This window comes from Xiphophorus couchianus, chromosome 23 (genome assembly GCF_001444195.1).
Source record: "Xiphophorus couchianus chromosome 23, X_couchianus-1.0, whole genome shotgun sequence".
In the NCBI taxonomy this organism is placed as follows: Eukaryota; Metazoa; Chordata; class Actinopteri; order Cyprinodontiformes; family Poeciliidae; genus Xiphophorus; species Xiphophorus couchianus.
This window is the reverse complement of record NC_040250.1, coordinates 692,324-716,647: the sequence shown is the minus strand read 5'-3', so window position 1 is coordinate 716,647 and position 24,324 is coordinate 692,324. Positions and strand designations below refer to the sequence as shown.

The following is a 24,324-nucleotide window of genomic DNA, read 5'->3' as shown; positions in this document are numbered from 1 at the left end:
AACTTCCTTCTTCACCAGATGGAAGCAAGATGGAGGCGTCAGATTTTAGTGTTGGAGGATTTCTCTTTAGTCTTTGGCTGAAGACCAGGAGCCATTTCTGCTGCTAGTGCTAGGCTAGCATGTTAGCTTTGGTTGTATTTACCCAGAATGCCCTGCGCTGTAGTCCACTTCCTGCTTTTGGAGCGGGCTCTGGTCCACTTGGCGTTCACATTCAAACCGAACCAGAGTTCACTTCAATCGGACCCAGACAGAGGTTTGGAGGACCAGAGGTCAGAGGTCATGTAGCATTCACACCTCACCAACCAGACCGGACTTTATAAACAAGCGGACTGGCGTCGGATTAAAGTGGACTGGAGTCGGGTCAGGACACGGTGGTGCATGGCAGTGATGTGTGACCGGGTTGATTTTCATGCATTCTGCCCCTTTTATTCTGACGCCCTCTAATATAGTAAAGTGCTACTAAATGCCTCCATCAAAGCTGAGGTTTCTGACCTTCACCGATCTGATTGAGTTTCTTCTGTTGTGCAGATGCTCAGAGACCTGCAGCTGGGCCTGGTTCTGGTTCTGACCCGGCTGGGCTGAATCAAAGCGATTAAAGGTGTAGCCCTGATGTTTTTGGCTGTGAGAAGACGTGAAAGCTGCCCTGCTGTCGCGTTCAGCAGCAGTAAACATGAGGCTGGTTGATCGAAAAGCTTTTTATTATTCGGCTGTTTAAACCAGAACCAGATCCCCATCTGGCTGCGAACCGATTCACGTCTGATCGTCGAGTTTCTCACAGAAACGGCGTCATGTGTCTTCAGGGTGATGAAAGCGGCGCGAGCAAAGCGTGACGCTGCTGATTTATCACCGCGTTGAGAGGAAAACACGCCAGGAATCCTGAGACAGGAGCCGGACCGCTGGTTGGCTCAGCGTGGGAATGAGGAGGCACCCAGGCCGTTTCGGAAGCCTCCTGCTGGGCCGGGAGCCGGTCCGGTTCTGGTCGGGCCGGGCCGAACCGGCTCCCAGTCTCAGCCTGGCTCCTGTTAGAGCTCACATTTTGAAACCTAATATGGTCCTAAATCATATTTCTAAATGTTTAGGCATGTTATGAAAAGCATGTTGTGTGTGTGTGTGTCTGTGAACCTGGTTTTTATATCTTTGTGGGGACCCATTGTTTGGCTGCATTGACGGGTTGCGGGGACCACTGCTTTTTGTGGGGACAAATCCTGTTCCCTGAGGGGAAATGCTGTTTTTGGGTCAGGGGTTAGGGTTAGGCTGTAGAAAACGAATGGAAGTCAATATGAAGCTCCCACAAGACACAAAAACACTACTGTGTGTGTGTGTGTGTTTTGATTTCCTCTCAATAAACATCAGACTCTTTTACAGGGAGCCAGTGTATACACAGACACTCACAGGGTGTCAGTTCGTGTTGCGGTGTGTCCGTTGCTCCGATGGCGTCCAGGAAACGCGACAAGCTTTTAATCTGTTGATGGAAAGAGAAGATGATTGTTTCCCTCGTTCACGTCTCCAAGTTTTTGGAAGTTTTGCCCAAAATGTTGTTGCCATCAGAGCAATTGGAGTGTTTGTGTGCTTTGGTGTCACTCTGTTTGTGTTAGCATGTTAGCGTGCTTCTGTGCATGTGTGTGGGCTGCGACTCTGTGCCGGCCGTTCTCACGCTCATTCCGCTGCCGCATTCAGAAAGATGCAGAAAAACACAGGAACAGAACCAGACTGGTACCAGAACAGAATCAGCCCAGGGTTTTATGCACATGCTGAAAAATTAAAGACATAAACATCACCAATGTTCAAATACTCAAGTGTTTATGGGGCCCGATGGTGAAGTTAGAAAGTCAGTTGGTTATTTAGTCATAAAAGAGAAAAATGAGGTACATTCAATTATAAATATTATTAATTCAGTCATAAATTTCACAATTTCACTAAATATGTAGTTAAATCAGAGCTAGCTAAAGATTTTGTTAGCTCTGAGCTAGCTAGCTAAATATTTAGTTTAAAGCTAAATATTTAGTTTAATAACTAAACATTTAGCTTTTGTGCAGCTTTTGTACTGGTTTGATTTAAAGATATTTTTTGTACTGCACAAATTTTGTTTGTGCTGCTATGGGTTTGAAGTTTGAAGATATTAGTGAAAGTGTAAAGGCTAAAAAGATCAACCAGCTCTCCCACATTACCTAACGTTATGTTTGTGCAGCAATCACATTTTTGATTTCATGCTGCTCTATCAGTCTACGCCGATGAAAACTGACCTTTATCTCTCAAGATAAGGGCAAGTTCAAGGTGTGAAAATTCACTGTTTAAGCAGACAGTGAGTTTTCCACCTTTACTCCCTGCGTACCTGCACTATGCCAAACTGTTTCTTCACATTTAGCCTTCAGTTAAATACATTTAAGAGAAAAGGGGAAACATTCATTGAGTTTTTAGCATTAGCATTAGCACCTGCTTTGTTTCATGTGAGATTTATAACCTTCCTGTTTCTCTCTGCAGGGATTTAAACAGAAACAACATCACCAGAATTACTAAAGTGGACTTTTCTGGACTGAAGAACCTCAGGATTCTGTAAGTTTGGTTCTTTTTTCTCAGTAACTAAAAATAGAAAATGTTCGTAGCTCCTGGGAAATGTGATGGCAGAGTTGGTGTTTACCAGAAATGAACCTTTTATGGATCTGTTAAAGAAGAATTGAAGAACTTCAAAGATGCTTAAAGTCCAGTTTGATCTCAAAAAGCTAAATAAGCTGAGCAATAATCTAATAGTGGGAATAGATTCTTTGAGTGGCTTTGAAGCCAAAGGGAAATGTTGACCTGCAGGAAACAATTATCTCTATTTTGTTTTTCAGTCTAAAAGCTTCTCCATTAGGAAGCCATCTTTCATCTTCCTGCTTTAAATCAAACGGCTCTTCGAGCAGAAATACATTTAATAACTTCACATCATATCTGCTCCGCTCTCCTTTTGTTGCCAGTTTAAGATCCTGAACTTCCAGAAATTCAGCTCTGAATAAATCTCTCATAAAAAAGTATTCACACCCTTTAGATTAATTTGTTCTCTTGGGATTTTAAGAAACACAAATGTTACCTGATCCCCTCCACGGTGAAACATGGTGGTGGCAGCATCATGAGCTGGTTTTCCATCCAACCTGGGTTTGTCTGCCTGAGTGCAGGCAGACAAACCCAGAAGTTCTGCAACCAGACAACTGGCTGGATTTAAATGCACACCGCACCATTCAGACTTTATTTGTAAAAAACACAGAAATCATTAAAAAAAAAAATCTCTTTCACAAAAGCCGCTGCATGTCTGTTACAAATAGGTGCAAAACTTTTACAACTTTTACATTATTAAAAAAGCAGAATGTTGCAATTGTTCTGTTTCCATTAAATAAGAAATTTAATTAAAATCTCATGAATAAACTTGTTCATTCAAGATAATCATGGAGGTAATGGATGTAAACATGAGATATTTATAACCGTCTGAAGCAAAAAAAAATTTCCCATTGCAGTTTTTGCTAAATACACAAGTTTAGATACAACTGAGAAAGGATTTGAAAACCTGAGTTTTCTAATTTAAAGACATTTTTGTAATTTTTATAAAAATAAATTTTATCCATGTTTAAGCTATCTCTATGTTATGACAGTGTGATATAAAACAGATAATCTCGTTCTCCTCCCTAAGCTGCTGACGTCTGAAGAAATGCACCAAAAACAACCAATCAGAGCCAGGAGGCGGGTCTTAGTGGCGTCAGTCAACCTCATGTTCTCACTGCTAAATGTGCTATCAACTTACCGTTGCAGGGAAACCGTTTCTCCACCTGCATCGGTGATTATGCTAACTTGTTTGAGCATGATTGACAGTGCTAAGATCTGCCTCCTGCCTCTGATTGGTAGCTTCTAGTTAGCACTGTAAGAAGACAGAGGAGCTTTATTTTATTTTTCTTATACTGTTATGAAATATGTAAAAACACTTTTTTAAATAAAAGTTACATTCTTCAGCTTTAGATCTATTATTGTAATTCCAATTTTTGGATTTTCATCCTCAGTGGAATCTGGTTTCACTCAGGTTCAGGAGGTGTGAATACTTTTGCTTTGTGTTTTTCTACCTTTCTGCAGCCTGTACTTCCATGCCTCCATCCTGCAGTAATTAAGGTGCTGCTATATTTTCCTCACGGGCCTCTAGGTGCCCAGAGGCCCAAGCAGAGCCACGTCTTAACGAGGCTTCCAGGTCTGGAGACGATGCACACGTGTTGCAAACTTTTACAAGCTAAGCTAACCTAGCATACCAGACATTAGCATCAGGATGGTTTACAACTTCTGCATGACTGTTGGCAGTGAAAGGTCACAGGAACAAAGAGTTTAATATCCAGATTTACAGCGGCTTAAAAAAGTATTCACACTCAATGAACTTTTCCACATTTTGGCACATTATAACAACAAATATAAAATACTAAATAATAAATTAATGTGAAAGACAAAGTGGTTTCCATGGTGACGTAGAAAGATACAGGAGCGTGATCTGCGAACTAACGCTCTGCTTGAAAATGTCTATTCATCTGTTTCCTGCTTTAACTGAGCCACAGTGAAATAACGTGGCTGCTGATTGGTTCTTAATTTTATTTCCTGATCATTGAAACGTTTGAACTCAGCAGAATGAGACTCTTATCTGCTGCCCTAATTCACTTCACAGGCTCTCACTGTTTCAGCGCAAACTCCTAAAATGTGTGTGTGTGTTTGCGTTTGTAATACCTTGTGGGGACCATTTCCTCACATATACTACGCTGTGGGGACCCACTGCTCCTTCTGGGACCGAAGCCTGGGCCCCACAAGGGGAAACGCTGTTTTTGGGTCATGGGTCAGATTTAGGACTAAAGTGTGAATTGAGTTTTGGTTGGTTAGGATAAGGGTTAGGCTGTAGATATGAATGGAAGTCAATGGAAAGTCCCCACAAAGATATTGACGCAGACATGCATATGTGTGTGTGTGTGTGTGTGTGTGAGAGGGCTTTAATAACTATAATCACTGCTGGCTGCATGCGCTCCGTTTTAACCAGAGCGGCAGATAAAAATACACAGAGGAGAGAAACGCGTTCCTCCAAAACGACTATTTCACTTCATCTGATTTTTTATCTAAAACACAATAAACAGTGCGTGATTTCATTGTGTCGCCACAGACAGAGAGAAGGGAGACCGAGGGGAGTGTGTGTGTGTGTGTGTGTGTGTGTGTGTGTGTGTTTGTGAGAGGCGAGCGGTGCGTTTCTTGTGGTCAGAGACGAACTGCTGCGATGTTCACCTCCAATCTGGGAGGAGAAGTCCTGGGAAAAACAGGGAACCAAAAATATTCACACCAAGCGAAGATTCAGAGCTAACAGTCATTCAACCGAACAAAAAACTTTCCAACAGATAAAAACACTTCATCCACCTGTTCTTATTCATATCATCATCAGATGATAAAGATTATTATGGCTTTTAGAAAATAGAAATGATTCAGAACATAAAATGCAAGGAAAATAAAATGTCTTTTATTTAATGTATGTAAACTTCTGGTTTCAACAATAATTATTCTAATTATTCAAAAACCAAATATAGGTGAATATGCATTAATACGCATTAATATCCACCATCTCAGCCACCTAGTTTCACAGTAACTTTGTTCTCAAAGATCAGCAGTAGCAGTAATAATAATAACAATAATAATAATAATCATAATAACAATAATAATAATAATAATAATCCATCCATCCATCCACTTTCTGTTCACCCTTGTCCCTAATGGGGTTGGGAGGGTTGCTGGTGCCCATCTCCAGCTACGTTCCGGGCGAGAGGCGGGGTACACCCTGGACAGGTCGCCAGTCTGTCGCAGGGCAACACAGAGACATACAGGACAAACAACCATTCACACACAACACACACACCTAGGGAGAATTTAGATAGACCAATTAACCTAACAGTCATGTTTTTGGACTGTGGGAGGAAGCCGGAGTACCCAGAGAGAACCCACGCATGCACAGGGAGAACATGCAAACTCCATGCAGAAAGACCCCGGCCGGGAATCGAACCCAGGACCTTCTTGCTGCAAGGCAACAGTGCTACCAACTGCGCCACTGTGCAGCCCACATAATAATAATCATAATAATAATAATAATTATTATAATGGTTTCTGATTGCCAAACCAGCATATAATGAAGTTCACTTTTTCTCTGTATAACTCAAACTATACATGATAATAAATGTGCTGGAAGATAAATTATCCCAGAAATTATTGTTATAAACAATAATATTGTTATTTAGAGACTATTTTCAACAAATATAATAATAACAACGCTGTGTTAATGCAAGTATACCCACTCAGATATAAAAAAGCCTTTTGTTTCTGAAGAATATTTGACATAAATCACATTAAACATCCAAAATAAAAAATCAAAACAATAATTAAAATGCATTATGGCGCTTCTGTTACCAAAATCAAATTACAACATTATTGATCATTCAGCTTAGACAGGGACAACAGGCAAAAGGGGGCAGGTAGGATAATAAAGTTCAAGCTATCGGCTTGTTCTTGCTGCCGTCTTTTCAACGATATTAAAGAGGAAACGATCAAACTTGTTTTAATTTATCGTGCAATAAATTGATTTATTGATTATTGAGACACAAACAAAAAAACTGAGCATCAAACTCTGCCGGGACTCTTGTGACAGTGAAACCCAGAGACAAAGACTCGGACTCGGGTTTTATGACAAAATTTTGACCTTTAACCTGACATGAAATTAGGTGCGTTTGTTTTATTATCCGGGACGTCGGTGGGCGGTTCTTAACGTGTCAGCATTAAATCTGAGTAAAAATATTTTTCACTCGTTGTGAAGTCAGCATCTTTACAAAATAAAAGCATTCTTAATAATTCAGTCACGACTCAGACTGAGAGGAAAACTTCAGCTAGTTTTCTATGTTGTGAATAAATGAATTATTTTAGCTTAAAGACGGCGTTAACAGGTAAAATAAAACTGATTTGTTGTTTCTGCTGCTTCTCTCATTAATATAAACTAAACAGAATTTTCCTGGTTTGTTGCTCTCTGGGAATCTCCAGCCTCATCGTCAGACGTCGATCTGTAAGCCGCATTAAAAGCGTCCAGCAGTTTCCCATTAGTGATTTTCTAGCGTTTTGCCTGAGTGTTGGGCTGTACGCCCACCGCCATTCACTCAACTGCAGTCGCCACTGTTCAACCACAGAGGGCAGCAGTGAGACAACTTCAGGCCAAATATTGCAAAATTTAACAAATTTACACAAAAATACCCCAACTTGCAACAACATAACGATGGAACCATTAAAGACCAACTTAGATATTTTAAGTATAAAATCAAGTTAATTTACCCGACGGGTTGGTAGAACCTCTGACCCGTTTCAGTTCCTCTGTTTCCTCGTTTTTATCTCCTAAGACGTTTCAGTTCTCCTCTTTCCTCGTTTTTAGCTCTTATAGGACAGAAATCCTCCGCCCTGCTGTTTGCTGAGACGTTCTTTCTGCTTGGTCGGCTCCATCTGGAAAACCTTAGCGGCGCGTCCCACACAGAGTCGGGACAGGAACGCTGGAGATGTTGGTCTGCAGGAACCACATGAAAGCCCCGAGACAAATGGGGGAAATTTGCTCTAAAGAATTGGATGTTAATTATTTGTTTTGGCTGACTAGATTAAAACATTTGTTATGCACAGAGTGTTGGTGGCAGATCTGTTCGCTCCGCTGACTCTCTGTTTACTCAGCCGGTGAAGTGTCTCTGCTGCAGCCAGACGGGACATTTCTCTGCTGTGTACGGTGTGAAAACTAACGGTTCCTTCTCCAGGGATATGAATACTAATGGTCTCTGTGCCGTTTTGTCTGCTGCAGCCACCTGGAGGACAACCAGATCAGCGTCTTGGAGAGAGGAGCCTTCCAGGACCTCAGGCTGCTGGAGAGGCTGTAAGTTTTCACACATCCAGCCAAAGTATTCACACCCTGAACTCTTTCCTGTGAGAGTTGCTGGGATTTTACTGACACCCTGAAATAAAAAGCCTGGCAGGTCTGGAAGCTGATGTTCTGGTGCAGAAAAACCCAGAAGACTCGCAGCCAGCCATTACTGACTCACACCGAGATGAATAGAAATGCACTCCACACTTTTCAGATTTTTATTTGTTAAAAAAAATTGAAAATCAACAATCTGTTTTGTCTGATGCCGCCATGACGCTCTGGTTTGAGTTAATGTCACATAAAGGTCGGATTAGAATACATAAACGTTTTTTGGTGCATTCTCACCAAACGCATTTTGCGCGTCAGCCGCACCTCAGCGATCTAGCGCGGCGCGATTTGAAGCGTTTGGAGCATTTTGAGCACTTGATGCATCCAGCGTGTCTGAGAAATATGCCGGCAACGGAAAACAACGGCTAGGGCGTCTGATGCGCCGCGCCACGCCTCCACACAGACTTTGAATGTAAACCAGAAACATGTTTAGAGCAAAATGTCAGGCGTCTGCATTCAAAGTGCAGACGCTTCAACCTCGAAATATCAGACGCGTTTTGGATGCGCGTAACACGTTTTGTGTGAACGCAGCATTTGTAACAACTAGGGCTGCTGGGAACAAAGTTATTCCAAATTTAAACTCAACATTCTGACTTTTTTCTCTGAATTTTGACTTTTTTTTCTCGATTTCCAACGTTTTTTTTCCCAGAATTCTTTTGATCTCAGAAGTTTACATAAATTTTTTTCCCCAGTGGTTCTAATCCTCCACCGTAGTTACATGACAGGAAAAATGTTTAGGTGGTGTGAAAAGTTCTGCAGGGATCGCGCACACACACACACACACACCATACCATACCAACTTTATTTATAAAGCACTTTAAAACAACCACAGCTGATACAAAGTGCTGTACATCAAAACACAACATAATAAAAAAACTTTAAAAAAAACACACACACACACACACCTGAAGGATGAGGCTGAATCCACGTTTATCACTGTAAAAACTAAACAGTCACATATTTTAGATAGTTTAGTCTGTAAATGTTTTGGTTTTATCTGTAAATGGAGATCAGCTGCTTATCTGAAGATGAGGAGAAATATTTAATACTTTTGGGTCAAAACTACAACAAATGAAGAGGTTTTTCTGGTTTTAGTGTTTTATTACCTAAATCTGAATTTAAGAACTGTAAAAAGATGGAGGTTGATATAAACCTCATAAAGATGCTGCAAAGATGGTTTATCTTGAAAGTGAGCTAGAATATTATTTTATTTTTAAGGTTCACCAGGTTGATTTAACAGCAATGGACACATTATCTGTTTTTTAGTGCTGATCGCTCTTTAGTTTTGAGTTGAGTTATAACTTTCTATTGTAATTTAAACCAAATAATTATCTCATAAAAACTGTTTCATCAGCTAAACAACAACATTTCTGGATTATTTTCACTCACATTATCAAGTTAAGATAATTACTGTATTTAAGTTAGAATTCAACCTTTGCTTTCAGCAAGATATAGGAGCTGCTCTTAAGTCAATAACTCTTTAGTGTTGATTTTTTTAAAAGTACCAGTTCCTCTAGAAGATTATTTCACTTATAATGAGACATTTTTCATGATAAAAGTGAAATAATCTGAGTTGCTAAGCGTGGTGGTCAGTTCAGCAACCAGCAGCCGCCATGTTTTTGAAAAATATTTAAACGTCACAGGAAATTTCAAAATATGACTTAGCAGTTATGTGTTATTGGCAAGATATTATTAACAAAACATAAACACCAACTTTTAAAAAGGCAAACATAGGGCGTACCGTGGTGGCGTAGCGGTTAGCGCGACCCGTATTTGGAGGCCTTTAGTCCTCGATGCGGCCATCGCGGGTTCGACTCCCGGACCCGACGATGTTTGCCGCATGTCTTCCCCCCTCTCCTTCCCTGTTTCCTGTCAGCCTACTGTCATATAAGGGACACTAGAGCCACAAAAGACCCTGGAGGGGTAACAATAAATAAATAATTAAAAAGGCAAACATAAAAAATACTCAGGAAAGAAATTTGTAAGCCTGGTGGGGAGCAAGTAAAGTCTGGCAGCTGCCAGTGATGATACACTGGAGGAAATCCTGAATCTGCCAGAACCTTTTTATCAATATTAAGGAAATGTTTACTTAAAACAAGCTCCTATATCTTCCTGAAAAGTTACCTGTAAGTTAGATCTGTGTTATTTTAAATGTTGTAAGGTATTTGTAGTTGAAATATTTGTTAATATTTTGTGTTTTTTCATAATTTCATGTGGAGTATCTCCTCCCATCAGGTTATCCAGTCAGAAACAGTGAATATGTCTTTGTTGTTGTCTCTGCTTGGATCAGAGTGAAAGTCCAGGAGGATTTTTCTCTCTGTCTCGGAGGTCAGAGGTCTGTGTCTGTGTCTTCTCCGACACTAACTCAATGCCACGACCCTGTGACCCCGTGTCTCCCTGACCCCACCCTGCATCTCTTTTTCCCATCCACGCCTCATTTCTCAGCCGACCTGATAACGCGCTCACTCCCTCCGCTGGCGTTGTCCTCGTTTATCTTCTGCTCACATGTGAACCCGGAGAAGACACGTCTCCAACATCTGACATGTTTTATGCTGCAAGAGCCGCAGCTCTCTGATAAAACACTTAAAAACTTTATTTGTGGCTAAATTTACTGATTAGAAACTCTTCAGTTCATCTGTTTCTCCTGAATCACTTTAACGGTGAGGAAACTGCCAAAAAATGGTTTTAAATTTAAAATCTTAGCTTTGATAGATTTTATACACGTGACTTTTGGTTTTCTGTTTTTAGTAAATTCACTAAACATTTAAAACATTTCTCCAGATTGTAATAGTGAAGTATTTGTGTCAAATTTTGAGGAATGCCATTTGGAAAAAGGTTGTAACTTACACTATATATGCGTCATATTTAATAAATGATAAATAGCTTCTGTCACTTCAACATAATATCTAGATTAATTACACCCAGATTGGTGTTTACAAGCCTTTATTTGTTAAATATGATGTTTTCCTCATTCCAGCTGAAGAAAATATGACATTTAATATCAGACCAATAAAATCTAACCTGATTGTTGCCTTTCTATGCATTTCTCCTCAATTCTCATCTCCCTTTCTTTTTCTATATGGGATTTCAGTCATTGAGCTAAATTTCAACCAAATCAATCGGTGAAGAGGTGGAGAAGTTGTGATTTTCTGCTGTTTTAGAGTTGTAGTTTGCCTGTAGTTTTAGCGATGGCAGCGAAGGAAGTGAATGAAGCTGTTCAGTCCGTGTCGGCCACGCCTCCAAATATTTACCAATTAAAGTTGGAAGAAGTCGAATGCTAAAGACATTTTTCTGCTCGGCACGGCTGTTTTTGCGGCGGAGGATGGTTGCTGACAGCACCTGCTTTTTCCGGTTAGCTTTATAGCACAGCTTCCTTTTCAGTCGAGCTACCTTGGTTAAATGTCAGCGATTGGGTAAAATTGAATCCAATCGTCTCTTAACACCTGGATGGAGCAAAATGTAGAATAAACCCAATAAAAACATTTTTAATTCAAAGATGTGAGTTTAAATCCAGTGCTTCAAATACATTGTCAATGTTCCACTACTGTTGAAAAAACAAATTTTAGTAGTTGCTGTGTTTCCATTAAATAAGAAATTAAATTAAAGTCACATATGAATAAGTTTATTCACGCAATAAGTTATTAAAAAATAAGTTGCACCATCATCCTCCAACCATTTCCTGGCGTCTTCTTTGTTGTTTCTGCCAGTAGTAACTTCCTGTTGTGGGTCACATGACTCGTGTGATTCCATAAATCTTCTCCATTGATGTTTTGCTAACTGCACTAATTTTGGAAAACCACCTCAAAAAGCCTTTCTATTGAAAAATATGTTGTTTTTTTATTGTCTTGTTTTCTTTAAGCAAATTAATTTCAAGAATTCCAGTTTTTGGGATTTTAAGCTGAATGGAAACGCAGCTGCTGGTACCCTGCTGACCAGCTTTCATGGTGCATTCAGGTACATCCGGTAAAAACAACTCCTCAGCGATTCAAACCTTTTTACGTCCAATAAATAACTAAAACTCTGACATGTTCCAGCTGTTTTTGTCCTCCATCTTTACTGGCTTCTTTTTGTCTGTTTTTCCAAATCAGAGTGAACCAAAAATGAATTATTATTATTATTATTTCACTTCATACATAGATTTTTTAAAATAAATTTCTCATCTCAGCGGTTGATGTAATCTTGTGGTTGCTCTTACTTTTCCCTGAGTTGTATTGGTGTGTTTTGGAGCCGTGTGAGTTAAACCTGACTGCGTTTTATCAGTGAAATGCGTAACATAAACTCTGACTTCGCTCACATTCTTATCCTGTCAGACATCAATGAGGTCAGGAAGTTTTTCATCCAGCTTTTCCCCAAACAAACCAACAGGATGTTTTTACTCAGTCTTATCTGAGGAGGAAGGTGATGATGAGGAGTTTTAAAGCACTGATAACCTGCAGGCGGCGCTGTGATCTGATTGGTGCGTCCAGGTGTGGTCCACCTGAATCTGGTCTTAACCTCCATGTTGTTTCTGTCCCTGCAGACGCCTGAACAGAAACAAGCTGCAGTTCCTCCCAGAGCTTCTCTTCCAGTCCAACCCCAAACTGGGCCGAGTGTGAGTCCTCCTTTTGGTTCCCTCTTTATGGTTCCCCCTCTCTATGGTTCCCCTCCTTTTGGTTCCCTCCTTATCGTTCCCCTCTCTATGGTTCCCCTCCTTATGGTTCTCCTCTCTTGTGTTGTGTGAACAAACATGGCCGCCGTGCCGTGCTCCTCCGGCTGCTCAGGTGAACTGAATGATTCTGTCTGGGAATCTAGAGTTTTCCCAAAGAGGTCAGAGGTCAGAGTGATGCAGCAAAGCCTCCCACTTCTTCTTCTTCTTCTCTTTTTTTAAATCTCTCTCCATCTCATTCTTCCATCAGCCTGTTTTCTCCTTTGTCAGCTCAGGTTCAAGAACCTTCTTACTGGTTTTACTGGTTTTACAGTCTGGATCTCTGTGGTTGTTCTTGTAGTTATTAGTGTGTGTGTGTGTGTGTGTGTGTGTGTGTGTGTGTGTGTGTGTGTGTGTGTGTGTGTCAGCGAGGCTCGAATAGGAAAACAGGCAATATGACTGCTGACAGTTACAGTTTTAATTATTCACAGGTATTTATTTATTTAGTTCATTTTTTAGTATTTACTTTTTTTAATTGACTAACTGATACATTTATTTATATTATGTTTTTCATTTTGTATCTGTAGTAATTAATTAATTTTAAGTAATTAATTTTACTTTTTTTATTTTTGTTTTTTATTAGGTAATTGTATTTATTAACTTTAGTTTTTTTAAGTTTACTTATTTATGTTTTTTATACAGTTATTCTTTTTCATCAAAATTGATTTTGTTTATTTATTCAGTATTTATTTTTATTTAGATGGAGAAATAAAAACTACGAATGCTGATGAGTAAATATTTTTACCAACTTTTCAACAGTAACCAGTTTCTGATGTCAGAGGTGATGTCATCGATGACATCACACTTTCACTTACAAACATGCTGGTTTGTTTCTTATTAATAAAATTAATCATAAAGGGAAACCTTTCTGACCTTTTTTCACTCATTATGTTTGAATTAATTAAATGTAATTTTGCAGCTATAAAGTATTTTTTCTGTTAGTTTTTACTGGAATAAATTATAATTATTTCTGCTGCCGGTTGTTGGGTGTGAGCGCTTTAGGTCGTTTTATTAATCTCTGGTTTGGGTGAAGATTTCTCTGAAGCCTCCAGCTGGTTGAACCCAGTGAACCTGGAGCCGCCGTTGTCTCTGCAGCGCCCCCTGCGTTGCGGTGCGGTGCGCTGCAGAGACAACGCTGCTGCGTAGTTCTTCCATAAAACCTGAAACTGCTCTCCGTCGTTTGAATTTTCCTCCTTTTTAGCTCGAATCTCCACGGACGGTTCAGGAGAACGGAAAGCGATGAATGCGATCCAAACTTAACATCATAAATCTCATGTTCTTTATATCCCAACGTTCCCATCAGCAGGAGTTAAATTACACTCTGGACTTTCTTCTCTGTCACTTTTGCTGATTTTCTCTCCTAAAACTCGACAGTTTTTCCTCTTTTTCTCAGGAAGAGGTGATGATGTGAACGTCTGTAGGTGTAAAACAGAAAGAACAGAACTTTGTTTCAGGATGAAGGTAGAGAAGGACGTGAAACGGGGGATGGGGCTGCTGGTGGCTTTCTGGTTTGGATTTGCAGCCTTCCTCCCTGTCAGCCTTGGTTAGATATTAAATGATGGTAGTGTGATAGGAATTACCTCTTAACCCTCCTATTAAAGCCGTGTGGTCTGAGGTTTGGAGAGGAAAGGAGCTGGAGCGCCGATCAGGGGAAGAAAAGCAGGAGGAGGGGCGGCCGTGTTTCTGGCTGATTTACCTCTTTATGAACTTTCATTTTTCTGCTTGGACAAAGCAACACATGAAGCATGAAGACATGAAAACTTCCCGCTTTAATGGAAAACGTGACTTCAGGATGGAGCCTAGGGTTCTTCCAGGTTCTAGCTAAAGAACCCAGAACCAGGAGCCACTGCAGTCTGTGGTTGCTTCCCCACAGAGAGCGCCGTCTCTTTAAGAGCCCTTAAGCCTGAGTTACACCAGCACTTTAAGAGGTTTGCTTAAATTTAACTCCAGTCCGTTTCCTTAGAGAGTCCGGTCCAGTTGGTGAGGTGTGAATGCTAATCGACCTCTGACCTCTGGTCCTCCAAACCTCGGTGTGGGTTCGGTTTGACCCCTCTAAAAGCAGGAAGTGGACTACAGCACAGGGCATTACAACCAAAACAAATGCTAGTGTTAGCCTAGCGCTAGCAGCAGAAATGCCTTATCGTCTTTAGAGAAATCCTCCAACACTAAAATCTGACGCCTCCATCTTGTTTCCATCTGGTGAAGAAGGAAGTTGCTCTCAGTGTCTTCAGAGGTTTTTGTGTCATTTCCTTCAGTGGTTCTTGGTGCAGCGCCCCCACAGGCCAGGAGGGGAACAGGTTGGTTTGACTCGGAACCACAGCAACTGGAGGTGGAGCAGATGGTGAAGTTCTGGTTCTAATAGAACCGGGTCGACCGGACCATCAGGAGGGAAACATCCTTAGACTCTCAGTGAGCTTGAACTTTGACTAGGACGTTTCCACTGAGAGCTGCATGAGGCCTGGTGTAAACACAGAGCGTTGTTTTGGATGTAAACCTGGAGTCGGTGGTTCTGGGAGCCTGAGGGACGCTGTCCTCACCACCTGTCTCTGGTCCAACAGCGACCCGGACTGGACCCGGACCCGGACCGGACCCGTTCCGCTGCGTCTCCTCTGTAGCTGCATGCTGGTGCAGAGATGCTGACAGCAGGCGGAGCAGCGCTGGGCTGCTGCCAGCTCCTCTCATGGAGCAACTCGGTTCTCCTCGGGTTACGTGTGATTGGTCGGCCAGGGGCCCACAGGGACTTGAAGCCTGGGGCTGGATCAGACTCCGGACATGAAATACTTTTCTAATTACACCGAAATGATGAATATTCTGTAACATACGCAGTGATTTGGTCCTTATAGCAGCACAAAATGAGATGTTTCAACATAAACAGGTTCTTCTGTGGTGGAGGCGACCTTTTTACCTCGACTATATGTGGAGAAAAATGAAAAACCTAATCTGCTGTGCTACAAACAGATGAAACTTTCTCCTTATAAAGACTAAAACAAGCAATTTCTGGAAGCTTTGATCGTCTGACACTGAAACTTTTATCAGGTTGGATGGAAAAGATCACATGTCATCAAACTCGTTTTCATTTTGGGCGAATGCTCTTAAAGGGCCGGTGGGGCCCTTAATTAATCGGATAGAAAACATTGATCTGTAAAAGTAGTATAAAATAAATAATTCTACTCCAATTAATAATTGCATAACAAAAGGTGATGAATATGAGATTTTGAACCAAGTGAAGCTAAAACTGAGGAAAATGTTTCTGTTTTTTGTTCAGTTTTTGTTTAATTACTGCTCTGATTTTGTGCGAATGGCATTTTTTATGAAGATTCATATTCCAGTTAACGATTAGTTACCAAATTAGTTGGAGATTATTTCAATAATTGATTAATCATGACTAAATCGATTAATCGTTCAGCGCTAATACATAAATAATATTTTTTGTGTTTGTTTTACATGAGGAAGCCAGAGTTGTTGAATTTCGAGTTTATTGTGTGTTTTGTGAAAAGTATTTCATAATTTGACAGATTTTTAGAGCATTAGCTCCGTCCATTTCCCCACAGCATGATGCTGCCAGCACCATGTTCAGGGTTAGTTTTCCTCCTGCTGCAGGTCAGAGTTTGTCTTTTGATTTGTTTTTCTTCCTGCTGCTCTTCCATGCTGACCTGAGGAAGAACCGTCACATCGCAGGGCGGTTCCGGTAATCCTGTTGGGTTCTTCAGGGTTTCGTTGTAATGACTGTTTTTCGCCACTCCATGAACTGCGTCGCCGCCAGAGGCTGTCAGGCCGAGGGGCTTTTTAGAGGCTGAACTGGAAAGTGTTTGTGTCCAGAGGGAGGACAACAATCGGATCCAGTCGCTGCGGATACTTAACCCGACCGAGCTGCAGAACAACGCTGGGTAAACGCTGAGAAACGGAGCAGAACAGAAAACTGTCCGCTGGAGTCTAACGGTCAACAATTCAGTGTTTGTGAGGCGGCCTATTTAAATCCTTTACTCAGGACCAGCTGGTAATTAATACACTCCTCTCTGCTGATTGGTGAGCTGCTCTAATGAAACTCTCTTTTCTTCTTCATATTTATCTGATTTCATTTTCAGTTTTATTCCAGTGTTTTCAAAAAACTAAGACCATTAAAATAATTAAAAATTATTTAAAATAACCTGAGAAGGAATGAATTTGTGGTAAGTACAGGTAGAAGTGGACATTTATCACATCGTTTATCATTTATTGTGATAAACGTCTTATCATAAGAAGAATTCAGATAAATTTAAATTAATATTAAACAAAAAGCCCCAAAACTATCTTTAGTTTTTGGATATTTTTATTTTTGTTTTGTTCAAAGAATTGATAAATGTTAATAAACAGGATTAAATCCAGTTACTATGGGCAGCTTAGTGACACAAATCAGACTTTATGTGACTGTTGTGCTAAAGAATAGGAATGTTTCTCAGCAGTGTTTGTGTTTGTGGGGCCATGATTGCTGTGACACAGCTGCAGCCTTACAGTTAAATAAAAAAAATAGACAGTTCTTATCGTCAGGTTTGTCCTTATCACAAAATATGGTGATAAAACTCCATATTCGTCCATGTGGCCTAAAAATCCTGTGGATTTAATATAAATTCAGAAACTGATGAGACATTAGTGAGAAACTTAAAACTCAGAAATATCAAAAACAGGACAGAACTGGATGTGAATGAGGCGATTAAACCAGAGGATTTATAGATTTATAGATGGTTTATAGATGATTTAATGATGGTTTATAAATGACTTCATGACAGAAGTTAACAGGAAACTCTTAACTGAAAATGTAACAAAAGCAGAAAACGTCTAAATATAGATATTTCTAACCAGATGAGCGATTTGATTCTTTTGAACGGTTCTTTGCTGTGAACTGCAGGTCTTGAGTCTCACAGTGGGAAAAACCGGTTGGTTTTTTTAGATTATATTCTCTGTTCACACGTCAACAGCTATTGTGTTTTTCTTTAATTTAAAACGATTTAATAGGCAATTAAATGCAATAGATAAATATATAATTGATAGAAATGGGTGGATAATTTTTATATTTAATGGTGCAGAAAAGGATTTCTGTTTCTGCCAAAACAACTCAAGTCTATTTTTCTTTTATTATGCTTCTAAATTACAAATAGTCCTAAAGTGTTATTGATGCAAACAGAACTTGGAGTAAATAAGCAGCTGCACACTTTCAAACCTGTAAATACGTCAAAACACTCCCAAGTTTTATGTATGGTTAAAAATCTTTTGGCTAAATTTACATTTTGACCAAATTGTTTTGAAATTGTTTGTTTCAATAACAGATAATTTGGAAAATGTTTGCTTTCTTTTAATAAGTCTGGAGGTCTGTTTATGTTCTGGATCTTTAATGACACACTGCAAAAACACAAAATCTTACCAAGTGTTTTTAGAGCCAGTATCTTAGTGCACTTTAAATAAGGCAGATTATTTCCCTCACAACAAGACTTTTTTCCTGCAAGGAAAATAATCTGCCAGTGGAGCTGTTAATTCTCCACCAATATTTAAAAAACTCCTGAAAAGTTAAGTGTAAGATAGTTTTGTCTTATTTCAAGTGAACCAAGATAAAACCTGGACAGAAATACTTGGTAAGATTTTGTGTTTTTTTTTTTTTTTTTTTTTACAGATTTTATTAAAAATCATTGAGCAGGTAAAACTAAAACAAAACAACTGATTTTTGGATTTTTAATTTGCTGACTTTTGTGGCCTGCAAGTAGTTAAAGTTTCCTAGTTTGGGGTTTTTAGGGTAAAAGTTTGAAACGGTCCTCAGATGTTAGCTTAAGCTGCTCATTTTGATACGTATTAAAATATATTTGGTGTTTTTACTATTAAAATAGACTTTGTGTGACAGAAACCCAATAACAACCAGGCAGTTGGATTTTGCATATGGAGGCTTTTCATTTATACCAATAAATTCAAATCTTCTTACAACTGAAAGTGTTTGGAACAAATCAAAGGAATCAATGCGCGTTTGCTTTTTATTTAATAATAAATACGATCAGTGACTTTTACTCAAAAACAGATTTTGTTGAAGCCAAACTTGCTTTTAATGAATTCATTAAGCCTGTTTAAAAATAGTAAGCGCTTTTAGGTGGAAGTTTGTTTTTGTTGCTAAGAATAAAGTTTTTTCCAGTTAAACCCAGAATAAATTACAAACTGGATGCTTTTCTCTTAACAAGGCAAATCACAAAACCCTGTTTAAGTTTAAATCCACTTACTCTTCCCTTTCCTTCAAAAATGTGTTTTGTCAAATTAAAATAGCAAAATGTTTGGTTTACTGGCCAACAGGTTTAAAAAGAATCATTTTAACTTTGAAAAAACTAAAGTGAGTGTAATGTGCATGTTTTGGCCCACCTGGCAGAACGTTTGGACGCCCTGAATTAGCTCAATAATCTGTTGTTTGTGTTTAAACCCAACGTTTCCACTGCTAGCTTGCCTCAAGCTAAACCCTGTTAAGGTTTGCGTGGGGCTCTGAGCCAGTTGTTTTTTATACGGCAAGAGATTTTTATGTTTGCCCTTAAATAGCTCAGATTCAGCATGTGGTTATAATTTCTCCTCACAAATAAAGGTGATTTGGACAGCGGCTGCAGCCGCAGAGCTGCTGGTACACAAACCTACTGTGCAACTGTCAGAGTTTCCCTCTGAGCCATTTACTCCTGCAGGAAGTGGACATGTCCAGGTCCAACTCGCTTGTCCGTGCGTCCAGGAGCGTCTCTGCAGACTTACAGGCTCTGATTGAGGCCACATGTCGTAATCTGTGCAGTCGGCTGTGTTTGTGTATGAATCTACTGTCCATGTCAAGTTGTTTGCTCATGTGTGCATCCAGCCCTAAGTATGCATATGTCTTATATTTAGTTTGCTTGCAGACGTGTCTCCTGTCCCGGCTGTGCGTGAGCAGCCGGCGCATTCGCTGATTTAGGAAGAGACAAACTCGATACTCTGTAGGTCCAAACGCATTTACGCAGCGTTTGTTTAATCACAATTTAGGTTTACATGAGAACGCTAATCGAAAACAGACTCGTCTCCCTGGGAAGCTGCAGAGGAGCGAGAGCTGTGGAGAAAAGAGAGACAGCAGGAGGCGGATGATGGAGGGAGGAGGGAGGGGTGGGACGCTAACAGGTAAAGACAGGGAAAAGACGAGAAGAAATGAAGACATAGGAGGAGACGGGAGAGATTAAGAGAGTAAAGCGTGAGTTTCATTCTGCCTGAATTGGAGGAAAAAGAAGCTTTTGTTGATTGTTGCCTTGTGTTTTCTCTCCGTTCTGACAGAATGAACGGATGATCTGGCTTTTATTTCACATGATTTATTTTTCCAACAGGATTTTTTTTTAACGTTGGCAGTTTGGTTCTGGCTTCCTGCTTTGTTTTTGTGTAAGAGCTAATGTGGTTGGCTTCAGCAGTGAGAGCACAGCGAACTAAATAAGAGCCTTTCCTCAGCAGTTCAACCCAGTGATTATTAAATACTTAGGTTTTTACAGATGCACCAAGAAATCAGACGATTAAAAACCCAGTCAGTGAACGCACCTCAGGGAAGAGCTACCGGGTCTTCCTGATACCAACACTCCTCGGTGTGGATGCTGTTACTGAGCAAAGAACAGAGATGGAAGAAGCTCCCAGAAAGAAACAGCTTTCTGCTGTTTATTTGGGCTGTGAGAAGGTGAGAGAGAGCAAGACTTTGATCAGATAGCAGGAAGACTTTTCTGTCATGAAACATGAAAATAAACACAGACTGATGTTTACTGGAGTGTAGCAAACAGGTCACAAGATGAGACGGTTGATGATGGTTTGGGAAACCAGAGTTTATCAATAATTTAGGAGAACGTAGAAATATTCCTGTTTTTATTCACAGTAAAGTTTAATAAATCAGTTTTTTAGAGCATCTGCAAACACTGTACAACTTTTAAAGCCCAATTTTTAAAGGTTTTGTACTTGTTCTAAGCTGCTCCTGATAGTTGAAATGTGTTTTCATGAATATTTTAAAGCTTTAATTTATATAATCTTATGTTTTAAGGAATCTCTGTTCATTTGAGCATTTTCTGGTTTGAGTTTGATCTTTCCATGTATTTTGAACTAGAGAGCATCACATACACTCCTACACTGATTAAACACCAATATGTGATTAGTGTTTAATGCCTGGAGATCAGTGGGAACATTTCAGTCGGTCTTTGTCTCTCTGGGAGGTCTACAGCTATTGCCCTTTGTTGATCACTATTATGGCTACGAACTACATGGGAAGGACTGGTTAATGTCTGCTTTGCACACACACACACACGCACACACACCCACACACACACACACACACGCCAACAGGCATCCATGGGACCTGAGAGCTGCACTTCCCTGTACGGGGACAGCGGTACATGTGGGGCCTCACCCTTCTTCCACTTCGACTCCCATGATTAATACTGTTTAAATGAAGTCTTATTGTTACAAATGAACCAAAACTGTTATTTCTCTGATGTAACCAGCGTTTTATAAACAGTCAAACACATGAATGGATGAGCCACAAACAGTCTGCGCCTCAGTGTTACAGCAATAGAAACAGAAATACTGCAGACGTGGACTTCATGTCCCTCAGAAACAAACCCGTCCTGTCGCCTCGTTTGTCTCGGATCGACACGTTCCTGCAAAGACTGCTGGGATTTCTGCACAGCAACGGGTTCGAATGTGAGCAAAGAATGAAGACCTCAGAGTGCTGTAACGTCATCCACTTTATCTTCATAATGTGAACATTTAAATCACTGAACTAGTGGAGTAAAAACCTCACAAAGCATAAGTGAACATCCAGGTTTTAAACATCAAAAAGATCTCTTTAGGATAAACCTTTTTCTGCACATTTTACTGTGGAAAATGTTGTAGTTCAGAAGACTTTCATCCAGCTTCATGCAGTGACCTTTAGAGCCTAACTCACGGTTTGCCTGTTTGTCATTAAGTTACTGTGGCGTAACTTGCTGGCTGGAAGGGGCTAAATGGCTCCGTTCGCTCTGACATCATGAGTCAAGAAAACAAAGCCAACATCTGACTAAATGAAAACCATCCTGGAGCCGGATCAGGTCGCGCAGAAACACCACTATCACTGCGACTGGCAACTCTCACTCAGCTTTAACCGTTTAGTGGCAGCAGAGAGGGCCGCCGCGCCGCACCGTGCCGCACAGAACTATCTGAGTTTCATTGTCAGACCTGCATTTATGAAGTCAGCGTGGCTGCAGTTTTTTTATTGCAGTCAATTGTGGTTTTTGAATGAATTCCAACTTTTTTTACTCTGTACTCATGATGGAGTCCAGGGGCGGCTGGTGAAAAAACTTCATGTTGGGATTTTCCTTCCTAGTCCAGCATGTGGATTCAAATGAAAAGTAAGAAAATGTCTGCAGTTCCACAATAACATAAAATTCTTCATCCAGCAAAATATGAAGAAAGACAACAAAGCCAACGTCTAAATAAAAACCATCCTGGAGCCTGAAGAAACATCGCTATCACGGCGATAGTAAATTAGTCAAATGTTCAGTAACCTGCAAAATATAAAGGATTTAATTTTTAAATCAGTGTCAACAGATAATAGAAGTTGAACTCTGAACAAACATCAGAGAATCAACTAATGACAGCAGAAGATTTCTACCTGAAACAACAGAAATAATCACATCAGTTTAACTCTGGAGTCAGAAGGACTGAACCAGGTTCTGCTGGTTAACACCAAGCAAACCGTCTGGATTTATCTGGATAAATCTACCAGATATGAACGTTCATAGATCTGAGTCAGCAAACAGGACTTCAGCGCTCAGACCGGCCAAACATTAGCACGAAAACAGCAGCAGAAACTCACAGGCAACAACAGCACCAGCAAACAGTAGAAATGTTAGCAACATTAGCATCTGATGACCAGAGCAAAGTGAAGAGCAGAGCGATGTGGAGGTTAAAGCTTATAAAACATGGCAACCCAAAACTTTCTGGCATCTTCTATAGTCTGAGCGCCCGACGCTGATTGGTTGAATGTTGATTATTTTTCCCTAGCAACCACGCAGCTGGTTGCTAGGGAAGCAGGTTAGCTTCTCCTTCGTGTCACTTTCAGAGGAAAACTGACAGCAAATTCACCATTTAATCCAGTGGTTCCCAAAGATTTTCTGGGCCCAATGATTACAATAAAATCCCCCAAAAAAGGGAAAAAAAATCAACTGGTCCCACATGGTTCAACCAGACATAAACCTTTACACATATTTTGTTTTCAAACTCCACTGAAGTTTATTTCACACTTCAGGTTGCAACAAAACAAACTACAAACCATCTTTACAGTGAGACACTTTAACTGTGTAACTGTTTTTGTTTTTTTTTCATCCATACTGCTTCCCGCGCCCCCCCTGCAATGGCACTGCGACCCCCCCTAGGGGGCGCGCCCCACACTTTGGGAACCACTGGTTTAATGAGCGTATATTGCATAAATAATTTAGATCATATTTTACACAATGTTGAGGCTTTGGACATATATTTTTTAATAATGTTATCGATCATTTTTAGGTAGCTTTTTCCCTCCGCATCATGGCAGCCGGAGTGCGGCTCTCACCTGCAGCCCTGTGGCTAGGCTCCGCCCCCCTGGAGGCTAGGTCCCGCGCCTTGGATGATAGGCTCCGCCCCCTGTAGGCTTTTCTGCTCACATTTTGACCCAGAACCCACCGGAGGAACCATTTGTCCCGCTCTGAGATTCCCCCAGAGGAGCCGGTTCTGGTTCCTCAGAACGGCGGATCCAGTCGACCTCGGACGGATTCTGACATTTCACCAGTTTAAAGAGCTTTAAAGATGCTGCTGCTGTTATTATACTTGGTGTATAAACGGAGTGAAAAGGAGCTGAAGCGAGCCGCAGCACCCAGACAGAACAGAGTGGGACTGTGCGCCTGGCTGCGGTAGAGCCTATAGAAGAAGTGAGACTCAGCAGAAATGCGGACTGCGCCACATGAATGGGGTGAGAGGAGATTCAGCCAGGCCTCGTCTAAATCCAGAACACCACAAAGCCACTTGAAAACCTTTACGGATATATTTATACGTCCCATACAAACAGAAACAAACACAAAACACACGGACGCCCGCCGCTGAGTTTTCCTCCTCCTCGTCTCCGTCTGGAGATCGGCGGCCGGATCTGAAGCAGAACAGTCTGTTCCTCTAAGGTAGAAGTCCTACTGCAGGTCGTCCTCCATCGAGTTTTCCTGAATGCGTCTGGATTAGCAGTGAAGACGGGATTTTAGGCTAAAAGCAGCCGGCCTGTCTTAGCCTGCAGGATCATTTCAGATCTGTTTTAGTTTGACCTTTGGTTCACCACTCTCCCTCCAGAAAACTGTCTTTCCTTCTTTTGTTTTTTCTGAAAAGTGTGGGCTGGAATCCTCAAGCTGCAGCAACAAATGGGAAAACTGGGTTCCACCAATAAGAGCAAAGGAAGCAGAAGGAGACAATGAACATAACATGATTTAGACTGAAGACGATAATTAAAGATCCTACCAAGCCCTGGCAGCTTGTCTATGTTACTGAGATGAAACTGCAAACATGGAGGTTTATCTTGTTTGGGTTTAGATGTCGCTGTGAGGGTGTGTGTGTGTGGGGTGCGTGTGTGGGGTGT

At 40.6% G+C, this 24,324-nt stretch overlaps 1 protein-coding gene across 1 annotated transcript in view; it reads left to right on the top strand.

The window, feature by feature from the left end:
- Positions 1-24,324, top strand: part of slit3 (slit homolog 3 (Drosophila)) — a 207,294-nt gene that overhangs the window by 17,542 nt on the left and 165,428 nt on the right. The window contains exons 2-4 of the mRNA XM_028008117.1: positions 2,482-2,553; positions 7,856-7,927; positions 12,543-12,614. Coding sequence (XP_027863918.1) covers positions 2,482-2,553; positions 7,856-7,927; positions 12,543-12,614 — 216 coding nt within the window. The remainder of the gene's footprint in view (positions 1-2,481; positions 2,554-7,855; positions 7,928-12,542; positions 12,615-24,324) is intronic.